This window comes from Poecilia reticulata, linkage group LG9 (genome assembly GCF_000633615.1).
Source record: "Poecilia reticulata strain Guanapo linkage group LG9, Guppy_female_1.0+MT, whole genome shotgun sequence".
NCBI lineage: Eukaryota > Metazoa > Chordata > Actinopteri > Cyprinodontiformes > Poeciliidae > Poecilia > Poecilia reticulata.
Window position 1 is genome coordinate 21535684 of NC_024339.1, and position 18783 is coordinate 21554466.

Consider the following 18783-nt stretch of genomic DNA (forward strand, 5'->3'; position numbering starts at 1 on the left):
TAAGAGACTGTATAGTTGTCAAATTTACAACAGCAGAAGAACAGTACTGTTCTGTTGTTTAAAGTCAAATCATTTTGTCTGACAATAAAACCTTAAAACCTTTACTGTTTTACGTCATTGAGGATGACAAAAAATATTTAATTTGTTCAAACCAAAACACAGAAGCAATTTTTTGACAATGTTTTAATTCTTTCTTCAAGTCAGAAGTTTCCATACATTGAAATAAAAGAAATGATTTTAGTGATACTGACTGACCTTAAAAAAAAAAAAAAGGTTTTGTCTGATTTAATGTCGAGTATCTGATAGAGTTATATATCCTGTAGATCAGTGGTCCCCAACCCCGGTCCTCAGGGACTGCTGTCCTGCATGTTTTTGAGTCCAGACTCCAGCACAGCTGATTCATATTACCTCCATTGCGTTCCTGCAATTGCTATAGAAGTTGGTTAATCACCTATTCATTTAACCCAGGTGTGCAGCAGCAGGGAAACACCTTAAACACGCAAGGCAGTGGGCTCTGGGGACCATTGCTGTATTTGTTTCCGTGAGCAAGGACTCATCAAGCCTAAGTTCTCATCAGTAAGGCGTTTCCCTCTCTTTTCTAAAAGATGGCTCACAGCTCACCTCCAAGGTTTGTTTAACGCTGAACATTAATTACACATTCAGTGTACAATTTATAAACTTGTTACTTCCAACTGGATTGAGTCTGTAACACACTTTCTGTGAACCTCTGATTTCTTTATTCTTTATTCGTGAACATGTCTGTAAAATTAGTGATAATTTCGTCATTAAATATGTGGAAAATATTTCACATTTTCTTAAACAATTTTGGCACAATTACCTTTATCATGTAATTTTAACTGAGTTATAACAGAAAGCGGTCATATCCATCTGTGGCCTGAAGGTGGCGATAGTTTGCCTGCTGACAGTCAACAGAGGAAGAGCCGTTGTGGGTGCAGTTCATCTTCGCTTGACGCCAAGTCGATTATAGTTCTTCATCCTAAGAAAGGGATTTAAAAGCACATTTCTACGTACTAAACCTCAACTTAAAGTTTTTACAAAGACTCTTCAACAACCTCTTCGTCAAGATGAGCTTCCTGTTGTAAGTAAAGTTGCAGTTTGCTTCCTGAGTCAGAGCGGAGCTTGCGGTCAGGGTTAGCTGCGCTTCTGCAAAGTTCACAAGGGAAGTTAGCTGAGACCGAAAACTAGTCGGCTGCATCTCAAAACAACCACGGATAGGTTAAATGCTAATAAGGTGAATTTAGCGTCGTTAAAATGACACAAAAGTACATTTTAAAACATGTACGGTTGGACTAATTGCGTATCAAGGGAAATGCCAGTTATGAGACAAAGTAATTGGCTAAATTACTCTTAAGACTAAATATGGTCAGTTTTGCTTTAAATCGCGTTTCTAACCTATAAGGTTAATATTCTGGATTTAATTATGTGCGGACTACTTTTATTCACAACTGCTCAGCTTTAGATCTGGGTGAGTAAACCTAACCCCGATATCATTTTTTTTTTTTTTTTTCTAAGCAAGACTGAAGGTGCTCAGTTCTACATCAGATTTTTGTTTAGTTTTTAACTTCTATTTTTAGGGACTCCAAGCATCCATCATGTTAGTTAATCCCCCCGTTCAGTCACAGTGGCATACAATTACATTTCCTGTCTGTTGTACCAGCTGGGTTACATTTATAACTAAAAACAAGCCACCCCAGTTTTTTTTTTTTTTTTAAATGGCTGAACTAAAATGGATGAAATGCAAAAAGCTCAGTAGTCCTGCACCTCTTCTGCTTTAAGAAGCTTTGGTGGCTCTGAGGATGACTTTGAGCTTTTATGTCTAGAGTTGGTGTGTTTGCAGTTTCTTTTTTTTTTTTAACACATCTTTCTGGAACAAAATCGAGCCACTTTTCATGGGATTTTTCTGTTCCAAATGTTAGTCGGTTATGTCTGCTCTAGAGATTTTGTACCAGGTCTGACAACTGACTAGAAGTATTTTTCTCTAACCCATCTACCTTTACAGGCAAGTTAAAGGAAATGTGACGATTATCAGTCAGCAGGAAATTATGTCTAAGTTTGGCTTCTTTACTTAATCGCCAAATTCACACAATGATCACAAATGGATTAATAGAAACTTGTCAAAGTATTCAGAAAACGATATACAATTTCAAATATTTAAGCTTCAAGCATTTGTATCAATTCTTTGAAAATGCCTGACTATTTGGAGAAATGTAGTGATAGGCAAGGATTTAAGTACGACTTTGTGCAAAATGGGAAGAGACCGAATGGCAAACTAGGAGTATGAAAGGGAGAACTGATATGGAGCCCATCAAAATGCCTCCAGGCTCAGTTCTTTGAGGGTTTTTCCAGATGCGTCCTACAGCTCAAAGATTCCCAGGCAGATTTTTCTCCAGGAATAAACATGAGACGTGGTGTGAACTGCAAAGCAACAGAGCTGGTTAAAAGAAGACTGCTTAATGAAATATTGAAGAGGATACAAAGTGTCTTTACTCCCTGATGGCACTTGTACAACCATGCCACGTTTACACACTGTTGCTTAGTTCTGGCCTTTCTTGTTTGCAGTGGCAGTCGCTCATCTAAGACCTTCAAGCCGAAGAAAAACATCCCAGAAGGCTCGCACCAGTATGAGCTGCTCAAACACGCCGAGGCGACGCTGGGCAGCGGGAACCTGAGACAGGCTGTCATGCTGCCAGAGGGAGAGGATCTCAATGAATGGATCGCTGTGAACAGTGAGTGAACAAATACAATGAATCAACACACCTAGTGTACAGGGGACTATTTAAATTTTTACTACGGGCCAATGTTGAGATGAATCTTTGACCACAGGTTTAAAATAGTGGTTTGTGTGTGAATATACAAACGCACAACTAAAACTTGATCATATTGCAGCCAATAATTTACAAAAGTAGAAGGCATTAAATTTTTATAATGATTGAAAGCTTGTAATCAGGTTAAAAAAATGTATTCAGATTTTTTTAATGCAGAAAAATATGCAGTAGGAGGCAGATTAACGGATCTCAGATCAGCTTAAATGCATTGCACTAAATGGCCAAATGGCACCAAGATGGCTTCAATAAAATGGGACTAATCGGAAAAATTGCAAATGTGCTCTGAGATGATAAATGGCTTCAGTCATCCCAGGTGGAGATCATGCAGCTTCCACTCACATGACTGGTAAATAAAGCTGCTAAGCTGTTGTCATACACGAGTGCAGAAGACTGGTGATTATGGTTTCATGGCTTATGTCCAATCTCTGGTTTTGTAGAGGTTTGACGTTCAAATGTAGATTTTCTTTCAAGAACTAGATTCAGTAGCATCAAATAGATTTCATTTTCTAGCTGCCATCATTTATAATATCTCACAGTGAATGTGAAAAGGATTTGTAACTTGGTTTTAGTATTTAGCAATGTCTAGTTTTGACATTTGAAGCAATGTGTTGCATTAGCAAATGTAAGTAGCACAGTAGGTTAAAGTATCTGTAAGCAGCAGTGGTCACTGTATGTGGATCTGGGTATTGTTTCTGGTAGTTCCAAATAGTTGACATTTTCAAATCCTGCAAAATGGCAGAAGTCCAGCTCTCTGCTGCTGCCTGAACGAAACATCAATATTCCTGTAGAAATGGAGTTTCCTTTCTAGAAGCTTCTCACATCTCCGTTTGCTCCAGGCTGCACTATATCAGGTGATGGTGTTGTTGAAAAACATAATGACATTAGCTGTGAAAAATCACAATTTTCCTCACTGAACTGGTTTCCATTAATTACTACAACGCTTCTAACTTTCCCTGTGGCTGTCGGCTGTCTGACGACACATAGCCATGGAAATGGTCAAATCTTGGTACTTATAATACAATTGCCAGCACATGATGTAATCCAGACTATACAAAATTAATACTTCATTATATGTATTGAAATTGCAATGGCAATATATTTGCTATACATCGGGCTGCCCTTATTTCTAAATTTTGATCAAATCACAAATATTCAAAATGGCTCTTCCATTTTGTATCAAATTGTTAATTACATCAAATTGTACAATCTATGTACTTTTTTTTTTTTTCTTTTGCAAGTAGAAATGACTTTAAGGTTTGTTTTCAAGGGTAATGCCACTCTTACTTTGAAAACTGGTGGGATCTGAATTGATCTTCAGTGGCCAACATCAAACCTCAGTAGTCTGTGTGGTTGCTCTGAGCAAGTGTTTGAGCTGCTGGAATGTTGCAGCCGTGAGGCAAATTAACTAAGAGTTTTGCACAGAAGACATTGCGTAAAGGCTTCTATTGGGCAACACTTTATTAGTTCACTTATCCAGTTCTTTACAGCAAAGTGTTAAGAGCATGAATTGCTTCTCCAAAATAAAATCACAATGCATCTAGTTTGAGGGTCTAGATAACAGACTGGCATCAAAACAATCAAATCCTTTTATTTGTCTTTCTGCATCTGTCCACATCCCATCATCCTAATCTGCAGCTCCCCACACAGATTCAGTCAGGACTCTGGTTTGGTTGTTCTAATATTACTTCCAGTCAAAAGAAACATGTTGGTAAAATTAAAGGATTACTTTAAAGTTAAATTTGACAGGGGTATGAACAATTCCTGGCCAAACTATGACTTGGTGTCTCAATGCGCTGTAAGCATTATGTAAAGATGTTTTGCTGGTCAGTGGTGTAAGATCAAGTCTTCTGGTCATACTGATTCTTCCTCAGCCATCTAAGGAAAGAAACCCACTGTTGTGGTAAGTGAGTGGGGATTCACACAGATGAGGAACCAAACTCCAGTTTGTATGAATAAATGTAATGAATGACCTGTGCTTTGTTTTGCAATTAAATGTTCCTGATTCACTTTAATATCTTTTTTTCTGAGCATGTGAGTAACTCATCAGTGTTCCTAAGAAAAATACTAATTCTTTATCATTGTTGATTAGGCAAACATTTCCTGTTGGTCATAGGCAGTCATTTGTCTCACTTAGTCAAGATTCTGCACCACAAGTTTAATTGGCTTTGGCTTGCTTGTCAATACGCCAGTTGTTTTTGTTTATGCTCAGTATAATGAAAAGGATCACTTGGCAGTAAACTCGAGGTGACATGTCAGTCATTTCAGACTTATTGTAGGCTCTAAACTTGCCAATGCATACCTTTCTAAGATTTATTCTTGCATATTAAAGAAATCTGATTTTATTAAAATCTGTAACATTTCTTTTGAGTCTCAAAAGTGTTAAAGTATCGTCACATCAGCTTTTTAAATGTAGTTTTAAGAAACTTTAAAATGAAAAATTATTTGTTTGCATAGATCTGTTTACCTTGTTGCCATGATACAGCAATTGTTGATGCTGTTAAACTGAAACTAATCCTCCTCCTGATAAAGCAAGAACAGGTCTGTTTAGATGTTACTTGATATTTTATTCTTTTCTTCAGCTGTGGACTTCTTCAACCAGATCAACATGCTGTATGGCACCATCACAGAGTTCTGCACTGAGACCAGCTGCCCTTTGATGTCTGCAGGACCAAGGTAATGGACATTTTCAATACATGCAACCTGTTTACAAATTAAACAAAACAAAGTTGCACTGGAAATATTACTAATACTTCAATAGGAAGAACCTCACATGTGGCGCTAGAAAGGGTTATTCCATCTTTTTTTGGAACATTGTTTTTTGTAGATTTTTAGTCCTACTATAGACTCTCAAATGCACTCTTCCCTTTGTAATGGTGAAAAGACAATTTAATTAAAACCTTCAACTTCAGTACTTGGAAAATTAAAGGCAGCCAATATTAAATCTGTGGCCACAGTGTGTAAATAAGAGGCTGTCACAACAGACTCCATGTTGAATTTTCTCAAAGGCAGCCATGATGCACTCATACAGAAACGAGAATCACAAATGACTTTCAGTATTTGAGCTCCTAAATCAAGTGTTGCAACCACCAAATTTAAACCATGTGAACTTCACTTTCAGAAACTTTCTCTGACCCATCACTTTTTAGTCATTATTTCATGTTGAGAAACTGGGCAATGTGAAACTTTATGTTCAACTAAAATGACGGAGGCGATTGGTTTGTTTGACCGTCGCATGAGGAAAATGGGAAATGAGCTTAGTATCTAGATTTGGCACTTCCTCTATCCTCGGTCCATCCAAGACTTTGTGCTAATCTTCTAATCAGGAGGAAGAGACGTAGTTTTGTTTCCTGTTGACACGACCTCTGCCAAGAACATCATGCAAATTAGCTTTTTTTTTGTAATTTTATTTAAGCTCACCTGCACTTGAATCGATAATTAGTTTCTGTGCCTGCTGATTGAATTCCCTTTGTGTAGGTATGAGTATCACTGGGCTGATGGGACCAACATTAAGAAGCCAATCAAATGTTCTGCGCCCAAGTACATAGACTACCTGATGACCTGGGTGCAGGACCAGCTGGATGATGAGACGCTCTTTCCCTCAAAGATTGGTGGGCTTTGTTCATTTCTAGTTTTACACAGAATTAAATTGATTCTAGTTGTTTTGCACTTCCTCTTTGTAAACCTTTTTAAACTTCTGCACACCCTTAACGTGATTATTCCAGAGCTCAAAGTGAATGTGTAAAGGTCACAAATCTTTAAAAAAAAGACTATTTTCATCTCAACTTATTTATTTTTTTTATAATCTTGTGTTACAGGAGTTCCTTTCCCCAAGAACTTCATGTCTGTGGCCAAAACCATCTTGAAGCGGCTGTTCAGGGTTTATGCTCACATCTACCATCAGCATTTTGACTCCGTGATACAGCTGCAGGAGGAGGCTCACCTCAACACCTCCTTCAAGCATTTCATTTTCTTCGTCCAGGTGAGGTCATCACACTACAGTGGGAATTTTGTGCAAGACTGAAATATCTCTGCATAGTTCTTATGCAGACTGGAAAAGGTCAGAAGTTTGATTTCAGTACTTTATGGACCTGATTGGGATCAGGAGCAGAAACCCTGATTATCACTGAAAATGATCATATTGCACTGAATAATTGTTTAATGTGGAGCTCTGCAGAGTGATGACCTGATGTGGCTCTGACCTCTGTAATGACTTTATCCAGTACTTCAGATATGAGTTTAGAGACAATGCTGTCAAAATTATAGGATTTTTAATGTCTTTGATTATGACATTAGTCATCTGTTGTGATGCTGCCATTTCAAAAGCTAATGGAAAAGCTTTTATGCAAATTTGTAGGCAAGATGAGCAAAACTGAATAAATGGGAGTGAAATCTCTAAATTTATTTTGGGACTGGGCCAAATGTGGAGAATTTTATAAATTATCTGAATAATGTTTCAAAGTCTGATTATCTTCTCCTTCCTCTTGCAGGAGTTCAACCTTATTGACAGGCGGGAGCTCGCTCCTCTGCAGGACTTGATTGAGAAACTTGGATCCAAGGACAGATAGACATTTCCTCCCTTTTTAAACTTTTTTTTTGTTGTTGTTTTTTTTGTTCTTTGCCCTTTCTCTTCTTCTACCTCTGGTTTCTAGCCTCAACTTGTAAAGAACATTTGTGCCTTTACACTTAATATTTGTACTGTACATTTCTTTTTATCCCCTTTTGTTCTACACAGATTTTGAGCCTTTTAGCCTCTTGGACTTGTATACAATAGTGTAGTAAAGGAAAGATATTTTTCACAGGACTGTGGTTACCGACTGTAGGAGTAGTCTACTGAATCCTTTTGTTTTTTTCTTTTTGGACCAAGGTGAAAACGGCTGCTTGTTTACAGAGTTGCTGCAGAGTGTTTGGTTTGTCTAAACACTTCCTTACTTTTTAACTCTGGGTTATTAGAACTGCAATGATCGACCAAATATCCCAGCTTTTTATGTCTGAACAGAGGAGAGTAACAGACACAATATAGAGTAATAAACCTGGTCTTTAGTGAGCTTTTAGACTTGTTACAACACAGCAAATGAAGGCAGACACATACTTGTACAGGTGTGTTTATGTATAATGCTGTTTGTAACATTGCTCCTGTTCAGACCGTTAAGTCAGTTTAATGTAAAGAGATGGATTATTGCAATAATACCTTATCAAGCCCATCTTCAGGCAGCTATTTTATGTTGCCTAAGCAATAGTGTTTTCCACACTTAATATGGTGAATGTGCTGAAGTTTTCACAGGTAATTTTGAACATTTTCTTATCAAGAGCCTATAAATCCTTGGGTTATCCTTTTAATATTAGCCTTATTATAGAAATGATGACAAAAGAATGAAGATCATTGTGTGACCTTTTAGTTTGACTTGTATTTCTGCTGAACCCCTAACCACTTTATTTTTTTATTTTGTGTATTTTTCCTTGTATTAGAAAGCTATGTAATCCCTTTTTCATCTGTATGCCAGTGATGGTTGTAGTTTTGCTTTTTTATATATATATATATACTCTTAGTCTTTGTTTCCTGTGATATTACCAGTTATTGGGCTTTACGCTGGCTACAGCAGCAGGTTCTGTCCATATAGCAGATGAAGCTAATTTTCATCCTGGATGTCTGGTCTTCAAAATGTTGATCATGAAATCGATTACGTGGCTTCACATTTCACCCAAACTTGCGTCAGTCTTGTAACTCACTATGATTGAGCTTGTGGAAGCCTGTTAAAATCCCTTTAAATCTAGATTTTCCTTGCAGGTGCAGAAGTGGTGTCCACTCATTATTTTTCACTGTATACTCTGCCACTGTTTTTGCTTCAGCTCACAATATCATTTCTAAACTCCTGGTTACATTTACTATTTCAGGTGTAGGAGTTAAAGGTTTTTATATTTCATTGTTTTGATCCAATTATTGGATGGTTGTTTATTAAAATAGAGTGGGAGTTTTGGGGATAAATGTACCACATTCAAAAATGTAACAAATCAGTGTTTTTTTCTGAACAATTGTGCCTTACAATAAAATGTCATCACAGTATTGATGGATCAAACTTTCAATAAACATCTTAAAGACAATTCGGTTTTGAGTAATTTTGTTTTGTGGAGCAGTGTTTTTGGATTAATAACTAAAATGGTGTGATATTAAAAAGCCACATGACAGTGATGCCAAGGAGAATATTAAATGTGATATTAGTTTAATCTATTGAGCCAAGTTCTTGAGGAATGTAATTGCAGCTTGTGTAGGATTAATCAGCTCCGATAAGCTGATGTGTATTGACTGCAATTTAATCAAATTATAGTAATGAGGGGTAAGATTAATCTTGAGCTGTGTACATATTAAACCAGAAGAGTTGAAAGGGGTATTTGGCGTCTTTTGCCATAGCTATGGATAAGTATTCTTGCAGAGTTTTATCTGAAATGGTATACATTAAACTGCATAGGAACGCGACCCCACTAGGGACAAGGGTGTATAGAAAATGGATAATTAAACTGCATAGGAACGCGTATTTGGAAACTATCTGTATCACCCGACACATCTTACGGTGCACGTTTTCGGTTTTTCTTTTTTTCTGAACCAATCAAAACGGAGCTGAGACTGTTTCGTAATATGCTCTGCGTTTAGACTTTCAGGAAAAGGTGTTTAAACCTTAATTAGTTTGGTAAGCAAAACCAAGTGTACTTTTTCTCAGTAAAGATAAATGGGGCCTTTTTCTAGGTAATATGTACTTAACTGTTCACCATTATTATGAATAGTTATTTTTATGGCCGCAAAGTAAGCACGCCTGAAAGACTTCACCCAGGGCAGGAATTTCCCACCTATCGGGACGGAAAATTAACAAACTGTTTCTCTAAGCTAACATCGTGAAGTAGTTTGTTGTCATCCGGCTGTTTGGTTAAATACCGTCGAAGGACCAAAGGTAAACTCGAATTAAAACTTTAACAAAAAATTAATCTCTGGTTAATTTGGCTTTGTGACGCTATAAATGCGTTATAAAGGGAAGATGATACTTGGTGTTAAGCTAAGTAGTTTGCTAAACACAACTGATATTTAGAATACAACTCTTTGATGTCGCTTGTTTACTAATGTTGACTAAGAATATTGACGGTGATATGGGCTATTTTTGTACTTAACATTAGTAAGCTACGTAAAAACAGTGAATAAAGCGAAAGTGCTGCCGATTAGTTTCATTTCAAGATGTAAAGTTAGCTCCGTTTTTCAGATGATTCATGGAGCTAAACTAAGTTTAGTTTCACTTGTTGACTTAATCGACTAAGCAAATTCCTCACTACAGTTGACTGAGTGAACTTCAGCCGCCTTATCACAGATTGGTGTAATTTCTGGTATGTTTCTTTTAGGTCACAAGTGGAATCATGGCAGATGAAAACACACAGTTCTGTGGTAATTGGTGCGTATAAACTAGTTATATGTCATGACTAATGTTTTTTGATCGATTGTCTGAACTTAAATGTTTCTGCCTTTCAGCAAGCATGACATTCCAGAGGCCAATTTTACCACTCATGAGATCCATTGTAGAAGAAACATTGGACTCTGTGACGTGTGCCAGGAGCCAGTTCCCCACTCAGAGCTTCAGGAGCACAAGATTCAAGAGCACACACAGGTATTATACCCAGCTTAAGATTACTTATGTTCATAAACCATATTGTGGGGAAAAAAGTAGTTGCCTTTCAACCTGTTGAGTATTTTTACTGAAGAATATTACAGGTTAAAATCTTAAGTACCTTCAGAAAACCACTGATCCAAAATTAAAATAATAATAATTTGATTTTTAAGTATGGACACTATTTCCATTTTCACTGAACTTTATTCGGATCTTTCAAGTCAGACTTATTCCACTTCTACTTCATTCAATCTGTCAACTTGTAGCTCAATCAGCAAGAAAGCAAATTACAGCCCCAAAAATATTGTTACTTTTATTTTGGTTTCTCCAGATTACATGCAAGTGTGGACTAAAGATCGAGAAGAATCAAAGTGAAATTCATCAGGTATTGCCTTACTTTTCTTTACATTACATTACATTACATGTTGCCAACAGAATCTTTTCTCCAAAAAATACTTTTAGAATCAGTGTTTACATTTTTGCGCTGTAGGAAATTCTGACACCTATTTAGGGGTAAATTTACTTAATTTGATGTAGCGTTAGAGAAGCAGTACAACTGGTACAAAAAAGTATGTAGACTATACATTTCTTGACTTATAATGTTTAACAATCTGGATGAAGGCCACTAAATGTTCCTTATGGTTGTGTCTTGCAGAGCTCCGAGTGCCCTCAGCGGCTTGTCCCATGCCCATACTGTGAGCTGGAGCTTGTGTTCAGCCAGTCCAAGGAGCACGAGGATTACTGTGGTGCACGCACCGAGCCTTGCCCCAACTGCAAGTGCAATGTAATGCTGCGGGAAAAAGCTGTGCATCCAGTCCTGTGCGGAAGCCTAACACCACCCCAAGAGAGGAACAACAACAGGATGGGCTGCGGTCAGACAGAGAGCCGGTCTTCTGATGACTGGTTTGAGGCGCACTCGATCAGAAACCCCCTGAGAGCGCAGGAGGGAGCCCCTAAGAACAATAACATCAGCGCAGCGGAACGTCCTCACTTTCTTCGGCCTTTTGAGGCCTCAGTTTACAGCGGCTCCAGTGGGGATCGGGAGGCGGGAAGCTGGAAGAGTTCGACATCTCACATTACAACATCTAACCTCTGTGAGTTGATTCTGAATTATCTTATAGATGCACAACCGCAAGAAAGTTGATGTGTTCTCATCTAAATGAGAATTACGTTTCATTTTTTTTTCTGTAATAATTGTGTGAACGTTTGTGTTTTAAGTTCTTGGACAAGGTGATTTTCTTCATGGCGGCAGCAGCAGCGTGCGCCCTCCTGATGAGGAGTCGTCGGGCCTCGACTACGACTATATGTTGGCCCTCAGCCTCCAGAGTGACGGAGAATCAGCAGCTGGAGGAGCAGAGGACAGCGTGTGGAGGAATATCTGGGACCACGAGGACAAGAAGACAAACTCGTCAGTGAACTCATTTCCTCTGGCCCACAATAAAAACACTAACTCACCCGAAGGGACGAGCGCAGTTCAGGCCTCTGGCCCAACAGGTAAAATTGGGAGGATTTCATTCATTCATCTGAGTGTGCACTCGGTTTATAATTTCACCTTGTTCTCACAGATACCATGCTGCCTTGTGAGTTTTGCGAGGAGTTGTTTCCAGAAGAGGACCTTATTCTGCATGAGGTTTGGGAATGTTTTTGAAACCACTGTGGTCTAAGTGGGAAAGTAGCAAAGCGGCAGGGATGCAGTTAAGGCTCGTGGTCAGGTGATCATCAGTGTGACTGCATCTATCCATCCATCCATTTATTTTCTTTACACCCTTGTCCCTTAGTGGAGGGAGGGTTGCTGGTGCCTATCTCCAGCTAACGTTCCGGGCGAGAGGCGGGGTACCCCCTGGACAGGACGCCAGTCTGTCGCAGGGCARCACAGACACACACAAACAACCATGCACACACACACTCACACCTAGGGACAATTTGGAGAGGCCAATTAACCTGACAGTCATGTTTTTGGACTGTGGGAGGAAACCGGAGTACCCGGAGAAAACCCCTGAATGCACAGGGAGAACATGCAAACTCCATGCAGAAAGACATCAGGGCTGATTCTTGCTGCAAGGCAACAGCTCTACCAACTGCGCCACTGTGCAGCCAACTGCATCTATAAAAACATGAATTATGAGGCCATTTGCAGGTAATTTGGAATCCATGTGATTATTCCCACATGGGAAACATTTCAGGAAGTTCATATCAGAGTATCAGAGGAAACTCCAGCTGTCAAGCAGGGAGGTGGAGGGTTGATGATTTGGACTTTTACTACTAGTAAACGATCATGATGCATGCTTAATTCTTCCATGTGCTACAGCATGGAACCTGTTGTGTGTATGCTTGATGTTAGAGTTAAATAATCTTAGACCTGATCACTCCCTTTATGTCCTGATATGTAAAATTGTAGAGCTGCATGTTTCGCACAAAAAGCTGAATAAAAATCTATCAGGAAATGATTTCTAATGAAATGACGTCATTATGTAATAGTTCAGAAATGAATGCATTCAGATCCCTTCAGTGACACAAACTGGCTTTCCATGGGTGAGTTTTGACTGTTGTCAGGTAATTAATTAGTTCCTTTTAAAAATCGACCCTAAATATATTCTATTTAGACCTCAAAGACACCTCTGTACTTTTCTTTGTTTCAGTTCAGCTCCAGTCAGCCCAGCCCTTTACGTGGCTGTGGATTTTATCTGCGTGTTCAGGCAACGTGATGTCTAAAACACTTTATTTAATCTCTGTTTTTTTTTCTTTGTGTCAGACCGGATGCAGCCCCGCCTCTGCGTTTGCATCTTTCAGCAAGAAACCGTCTTCACCTCCTAAAGATGACAGGATGGGCAGGAATGCTTCATCAGGGCTGATGCAGAGCTTTCCAAACACGCTCGCTTCCAACATTCCCACCTTCCCTCGGTCAGTCTCCCCAGCCTCTTACAGTCCTCCTGCCAGTCCACTAGAGGGCGACGTGGTTATTCCATGTGAATTCTGTGGCGTGGCTCTGGAGGAAGCTGTTCTCTTTCACCATCAGGTATTTTTCCACTTTTCTCCTTTCTTTTTTTTTTTTTTTAATTGCTACTTCTCCTGTTTAAATTAAATGTGTGTTTTGTACAGAATAATGCTTCAAACTTGGTTTTTAGCCACTGCTGGCTCTATTCTTCTATTTTTTTTTATTATGGTTTGTATACAGTGTTTTTGTCTGAGTGCCTCCTCCCAGAATTTACATGTTGTTAAAAAAGTGATCCATTAAGGGAATTAATAAAGAATTTGTGAGCTGATCCGATTTGCTTCTCAGTTCATATCTAATCTATAACATTGAGCAAAATATGGAGTAAACTTTAATTTATTTCAGGTTTATTTTTATAAAAGGACATCATTATTTTCAGCTAAACGTAAGAATCAAACACCTTCAGGACTTGTTTTAGCTCGAAGAAACTTCATTATTAGCATAATCAGAATTTTGTGATGTTTCTCTTCTGAAACCAAGGACAAATGTGACATGCGGACCGAGGCTGGTCACCAGCTGAATAACACAGCGATCCAGAAGCCTCTGGGTCCTGCTGGAGATACCTTTGGACAGACTTCTGCAGATTTTCAAAGAATAAAGCACCAAGGTACCATTGGATATTTCTTCCGGTTAATATAATAAAGATTAAGACAGTAATCTACTCCAGCAGTATTCTACCATTTTGAATCAATTAAAAAACATCTATCCTTTCAGAGATACTTCAGTGTTTTGGTGTACAATTTGTAAATTCCTGGTTTGTTAAAAATTCTTCTAATGTATAGAGGAGTTGTTCAAAATGTGGCCCTCAGTATGATTTTACATGGGCTGCAACCGTGATTCAGGAATTGTATACATTTTTCCCACCAGCACAGGCGGTTGGAATTTTTCCGTTTCTTTTTTTTTTTTTAGATTTCGGTTTTTAAATACAGAGTAAAAATAAATCTTGAAATGGAAAATGTTAGGTGCTATTTCAAAGCGTTAGTCTATTTTTAACCAAGATTTTACTTTCATTTTAATTACATTAGAAACAGAACCACAAACCTCCCGTTATTTTTACTCAACAGCAAACACGTTCATCAATTTTGTTAAAATACAAGTTAGTATTTCCAAAGAAAGATTGACACGTGTTCTGAGAATAGACCAAAACATTTTTCTAGATCAAGAAAATAGAAAATAATAAACCCTAAAGATTTAGGTGATTAAATTTTTGTGTTTGGTATTTGCCTTTTTTTTGTGTGCAAAAATCAGACTACATTTTTTCAATTAAAATATCTCTGCCTTTTAAATTTAAAGATCTCGCAGAAATTTATTGGTCTTTGATTAATTTTAACTCCGCAAATTTGGCCTGTGACAAAATATATGTACATTTTATTATTTCACAGTTTTAAACACACTTCTGCCATGTGTGACAACAAATGTGGATGGTCCTGTAGATGCATTTCTGGATGCTGGTTTTTGTTTTTACACACTCATGACTTTCGCTCCTGTATATATCTGACTTTCGGATGAAGACTTTTGGGACACAAGACCTGGACAAACGTCTGGAGGATGGGAAAGGAGGACGTCCGGCCGTGACGTCCGGGAAGCAGAGGACGCTCGTTTCTTTCACTGTGGCTCTGACACACCTGGTTCTGCTTCAATGCAGGGGTAAAAACAATAACACAATATAAGTGAAATGTGGTTTTCATGTAATTTTGAAATATTTAAGCAAAAATGTAAATACATTGAGTTAAATGCATAATAATTTGTTCTTTTTTCTTCTTTTTTTTTGGTAAATGTAATCATCAGATTTTATATGCCAGAAAACAAAGAAGGGACGGAGAACAGAACTAAGGTATGTTTTACTTTTATTTACTCAAACTATGTGGTGTTTATTCTGTCTTGTTAAATGACTTTAAAAGTTGGAGTATTGACAATATCCACATAAAATATTTGGTTAAAAGTTTAAACCAAACAGGTTCTTATTTCTAAATGTTTTTTTCTTCTGTCACCGTACATTTAAATAAACTCTTGACACACAAACTTTGACATAATTTCGAATGAAGGCGACAAGTTGTTACTAAATACAGCTGAAACCTTTCAGTTTCCAGTCTCAACTAGTGATTAGTGTTTATACTTATTTATACTTTAAAACTCAACAGCATTTCATAAAGGTGAGGAAATGCGACGGAGAGACACCAGTGAGGTGGAGCTCCTTATTTGGAGGCATTTTTATTACAAACCTCCTCAGAGTAAATTAAATGCTCCTTAAACTTCACCAGTCTGAGCTAAACTCTTTCAAATGTCACCTCACAATAGTGAGAAAGACAAAGTGTTACGTAAACTACTCCAGGAAGGGCAGCTTCTCCCAACCCGTTTCCTTTCCTTCAAAACTCTCTACTGCAGGTTTTCTCCTTATTTTATTTCAGCGATTCGACTCAGGAAGCTTCTTTTCCTCCACATCCTTAAGGCCGCAAACGTAAATGTCTCGAGTCATCAGTGAGTCACATGATGAAGCATGTATCAACATCTGCTGGGCGTTACATTACTCTGATGCAAGCTTAGACTCTGAGTAATGTAGTCATGCGTTACTCAGTACAGTACATGCCAGACATTTTCTCGTCCGGTATGAGATATTCACTGTATGACTGTTTGATGATATCACAATGTTTTCTCTAAAATATAATGTAAAAATCCCCTAATCCCCTTTTTTCATAAAACAGAAAAGCAACAGTTATTCATACTACTGCAAACATAACTAAGACGTTGACTATTAAAGGTGCGATAATGCTATGAAAAATATAAAGTCTTCCGTATTTAGGTGTGGGTGTCGGGATGTCCATGTTGTGCAGAATATTTGACCTTTCCACCTCCGTTTCAAAACGACATGACCACTGTTCTTTAATTCCCATGCCATGACTGTTCATGTTTTTCACAACTGTAATATTTCTAAGTTTTATGTGATCAGACTAGAAGCCTACAAGTCACTGTAAGGCTTTCAAAACAAATATTCTGTTAGAAGGATCTCTCATCAGATCTCTCAGTCTTCATTATTTCCTGATGTGTTTTTTTTGTTGTTATTATTGTTTGTTTTGGACTGTAAAAGTATTCCTAGCTGTACCGCTGTCTCTCTCTAGTCACCCAAGAAGCAGAATGAGGAGCAGTAGGAAGAATGTGAGCTGGAGTCTGTGGGGAAAACAAACGGACTGCACCTCCTCGTCTGCTTCACCTGTTTTTGCACACGTTTAAACAATAAAGGTATAACAACCCAAGTGCCTTTGAAAACCTAAGTATCTTACAGTTTATACTCTATTAATTTTTACAAACGTCTGAGTTGATTTTATTCTTGCATTTTCCGCTTAATTTTGCGTTTTGTGGTCAAGCCTGATAAATTAAGACATGTATTTTATTAACATTGTATTAGCGTTTCTATTGCCTGGTTCATTTAAAACAAACCCAGTTGAAGTTAATCTGCACCTTGTTTCTGCTGCCGGAGACGTCTTAGTTTTTATCCTTGTGTTGTCATCTCCTTTTTGTTTTTGCCTTCATCTATTTAAAAAAAAAAAAAAAAAAAGACAATGTTGGGAACAGATTAAATTTGTTAGAATATGTTTCTCTGACCAAGAAAGTAGAAATTTCTAAGCATTATTCTCACTTTATACTGTTTAACACTCATCTTTTGTAATTTTCTGTAACTAAGCAGTGATACTTTTTTTTTTATTCTAACCTACAGTCGTGAGATAGCTTTAAAAGCATAATATGATGTTTTTGTGACTTTAACACAATAGAAATATGTATTAGGAAGCCAGAAAGTTTTAGTTAGTAGAGCTGCTGCAGTCCATGAGAACACCTTTCATTGTGGATTTAATGCGCACAGCTGAATATTCCTGTTAAAAATGATGTAATACTCTTTGTCTTGTGCTGTGATTAAATATTTCAATAGGGATAATGGTGGTTTTATCACTTTCTCAACATCTTGGTGATTTTATTTTATACATTTCAGAACCTTGTTGTTGTCAGGTATGAAGTTTCGTGAGCGATGGGCAACATAATACACTTTTGATTCAGATTGTTTTTTATACTGTTTGTGTGAAGGTGATTCTGCAGGTTAGAATATTTTAGCTGCAGCAATTAGGGTAAATTTGAAGCACATAAGTTTCAAGTTTTATTCTCTCAAAGTCATATATTTGTTTAAATTGATGTCTTTAAGAATAACACGATTCTTACATACAGCAAACTAGACCGAGATCCTCGGAAGTTTTTCAGCACGAAGTGAACATTTACACACATTAGATCACTTCCATATATTGAAGTTTTTATAGTTTAAAAAATACTTTAGAGGAACAAAATAAGTAATATTTATTCATTTATTTGAAAGAAATTACTTGAAAATTACTGTACCCAAATTATTTTCTTTTTTATGTTAGTGGAAGGAGTATATGTAATATGTCCAAATATAATCTTTGGGCCTAAAAAATGTGAAATAGTTCTTTATTTTAGAATTGAGTTTGAAACTTGGATATTAGAAGATTCTAGTGTAATTATCCAGCTGCATTTGCATTGTGTAGCCAATTTTCAAAAGGAAAATCAACAGAAAACATGTTTGGCAACTCCCAGATGCACCCTGCCTTTCACCCCTGTTAGAGATGCCACCCAGGGGAGAGAACCATAGCTGGCTGCTTCCCACTGCATGCTATCATGTTTGCACAGCCTACTCTGTCTCCAAACAGTCGATGATGGTTCATTAGTTTCTGCTTTGTGAAATAGTCTTTATTTTGAGATTTTACAAATAAGAATATATAACATAACTGTAGAGTGAAAACCATACAAGTTTTATGATTTAAAGTTTTGGTGAAATGTGTGATTGTATTTAATATCTGAATAGTTGCTAGTAAAAATGCTCACCACAGTTTGTTGGATAGGGTTTTTGTCTGAACAGATTTTAGTTTAAAAAAAGAAAATTCTGGAAAAGTCAGACAGTGTAACAATCAACAATCAACAATAAGCATAAGTTAAATTGCAATAATAGTTTTGCGTTATGCACATCTTTACTTTTACATCAGTTGGCTATTCTCACCAGAAACACATGTTTATTTCATAGTACTTGTTTCGATAGGAACAATTTTGGTGGCGCACTGCCTCCAGTCTTCATTTATTTCCTATATAATCCATTGGCCTCAATGTAAATAACCACCCAATACAAATAAAGAACAACAGATTGAAGGCTCATAAAATGAGGTTTGTATAAACTGCTAATGGAGCCGTTTTTACTTCTAATCTCCAGTTACTGTTAATCTGGTTTTACACAAAGTAAATAGCACAG

General features: G+C 37.4%; 2 protein-coding genes across 3 annotated transcripts; both read left to right on the forward strand.

Moving 5' to 3' along the window:
* The first annotated feature begins 500 nt into the window (after nucleotides 1-500).
* mob1a (MOB kinase activator 1A) lies at nucleotides 501-8945 on the forward strand. 2 transcript variants are annotated; one of them, XM_008418589.2, is made up of 6 exons: nucleotides 501-628; nucleotides 2581-2747; nucleotides 5426-5519; nucleotides 6321-6454; nucleotides 6662-6825; nucleotides 7334-8945. In XM_008418589.2, exons 1-6 carry the CDS (start codon nucleotides 606-608, stop codon nucleotides 7409-7411), a joined length of 660 nt encoding a protein of 219 aa, XP_008416811.1. In that variant the 5' UTR covers nucleotides 501-605; the 3' UTR covers nucleotides 7412-8945. The 2 variants fall into 2 exon arrangements, with proteins under 2 accessions (XP_008416811.1, XP_008416812.1); XM_008418590.1 differs by lacking the exon at nucleotides 501-628 and adding an exon at nucleotides 939-1099.
* Nucleotides 8946-9499: 554 nt separating this feature from the next.
* Nucleotides 9500-17406, forward strand: trafd1 (TRAF-type zinc finger domain containing 1). The gene is made up of 12 exons (XM_008418592.2): nucleotides 9500-9787; nucleotides 10227-10276; nucleotides 10354-10489; nucleotides 10821-10874; nucleotides 11145-11583; nucleotides 11708-11983; nucleotides 12055-12119; nucleotides 13242-13505; nucleotides 13962-14088; nucleotides 14993-15128; nucleotides 15270-15315; nucleotides 16598-17406. The coding sequence occupies exons 2-12, from the start codon at nucleotides 10242-10244 to the stop codon at nucleotides 16625-16627; spliced, it is 1608 nt and encodes a 535-aa protein (XP_008416814.1). The 5' UTR covers nucleotides 9500-9787; nucleotides 10227-10241; the 3' UTR covers nucleotides 16628-17406.
* Nucleotides 17407-18783: the final 1377 nt, after the last annotated feature.